Source organism: Pundamilia nyererei, unplaced genomic scaffold, assembly GCF_000239375.1.
Source record: "Pundamilia nyererei isolate P.nyererei 1_Seehausen unplaced genomic scaffold, PunNye1.0 scaffold00039, whole genome shotgun sequence".
Classification (NCBI taxonomy): domain Eukaryota; kingdom Metazoa; phylum Chordata; class Actinopteri; order Cichliformes; family Cichlidae; genus Pundamilia; species Pundamilia nyererei.
Window position 1 is genome coordinate 818,136 of NW_005187440.1, and position 1,126 is coordinate 819,261.

Here is a 1,126-nt window from a genome sequence, read left to right on the forward strand (position 1 = left end):
CTAGCACTAACATAAACACACTAGTGCCGAGGAACTACACCGCTTAGCGGAAGGATAAAATGAAGAGCTGTTTATCGGAACTTCAATGTGTTTAAGCAGCGGTATTCCCGCTGTCTGGTGACAGCGTCCGGTTTGACTAGATTTAAGAAGCGTGTTCAGAAAGCGCATTGAGCGGCTTAGATACTATTTAGCACTATGTTGAAATAACATAAAACAGCACACTCTGAGATTAGCATGGAGTCACACACAGAGGCTAATATATCCAACAGGTATCAGTCAAACCAACCTGTCCGTCCGCATACAGCGTGTTAAGCATCGTGGTCGGCGACAAGAAGTCCCTGTTTCGTAGATTTTTAGCGCTGCTCTCCTTAAACCAAAGCTTCTCCGGTTCAGGGAATACCCTGTCACCGTTTACACGGCTGGAACCGTGGACATCTTCACGCTTCCCCCGCAGCGCGGAGCTCAGAGCACGGACTGTAGGGGTGATGCGAAGGGGCGAGAGCTCCTCGATGTTCTCCATCATCACCACCACCACAGCACAAACAGGTGAGCTTTCTACCAGTCAGCTCATTCACCCTCTCCTCATATCTTGTGTCAAGGCGTCGTCCCGCTGCTCGCGTTGAGACGGGCGAAGATGAGCCTGATTTTGGGTTACGCTAGCCGCACGGTTGCTCGCTGGTTGATGTCAGATGTTGCGCTGCATTGCCTGTTTTCTCTTTGCGGAACTAGTGAAATGTAATTTGTGTTTTCCTACGACATACATTCGCGTGTCGGACCAGCATGGCGCCATCTAGTGTTAGGTGAAATAACTGCAGTAGTTGTGCCCCAAAATTTGAGCATACTGCTCTCTGTACTGAGAATCTGGAATTTTGTTAGGGTTTGAGCTCGCCACCTCTTATCCAGTGAGGGAGAAAGGTCAATCATAAGGTGAGCCCACAACTCAAAAGTTGACCCTGGTCTTAGAAACCCAACATCATGAAATCCTTCCATCAGGGGTGAAGTTTAGTTAGATCATTTTCTTATTGCTTACTTTTTTTTTTTTGCTAATACAACCATAAACAGCTTTGTGTGTAGAAACTAAACATGCAGCAATTTTCACATTGATCATCTAAGCAAATGTTTTTTT

At 46.4% G+C, this 1,126-nt stretch overlaps 1 protein-coding gene across 1 annotated transcript in view; it reads right to left on the reverse strand.

The window, feature by feature from the left end:
• Window positions 1–711, reverse strand: part of dalrd3 (DALR anticodon binding domain containing 3) — an 11,605-nt gene extending 10,894 nt beyond the window's left edge. The window contains exon 1 of the mRNA XM_005730703.1: window positions 287–711. Coding sequence (XP_005730760.1) covers window positions 287–523 — 237 coding nt within the window. The 5' untranslated portion in view covers window positions 524–711. The remainder of the gene's footprint in view (window positions 1–286) is intronic.
• Window positions 712–1,126: the final 415 nt, after the last annotated feature.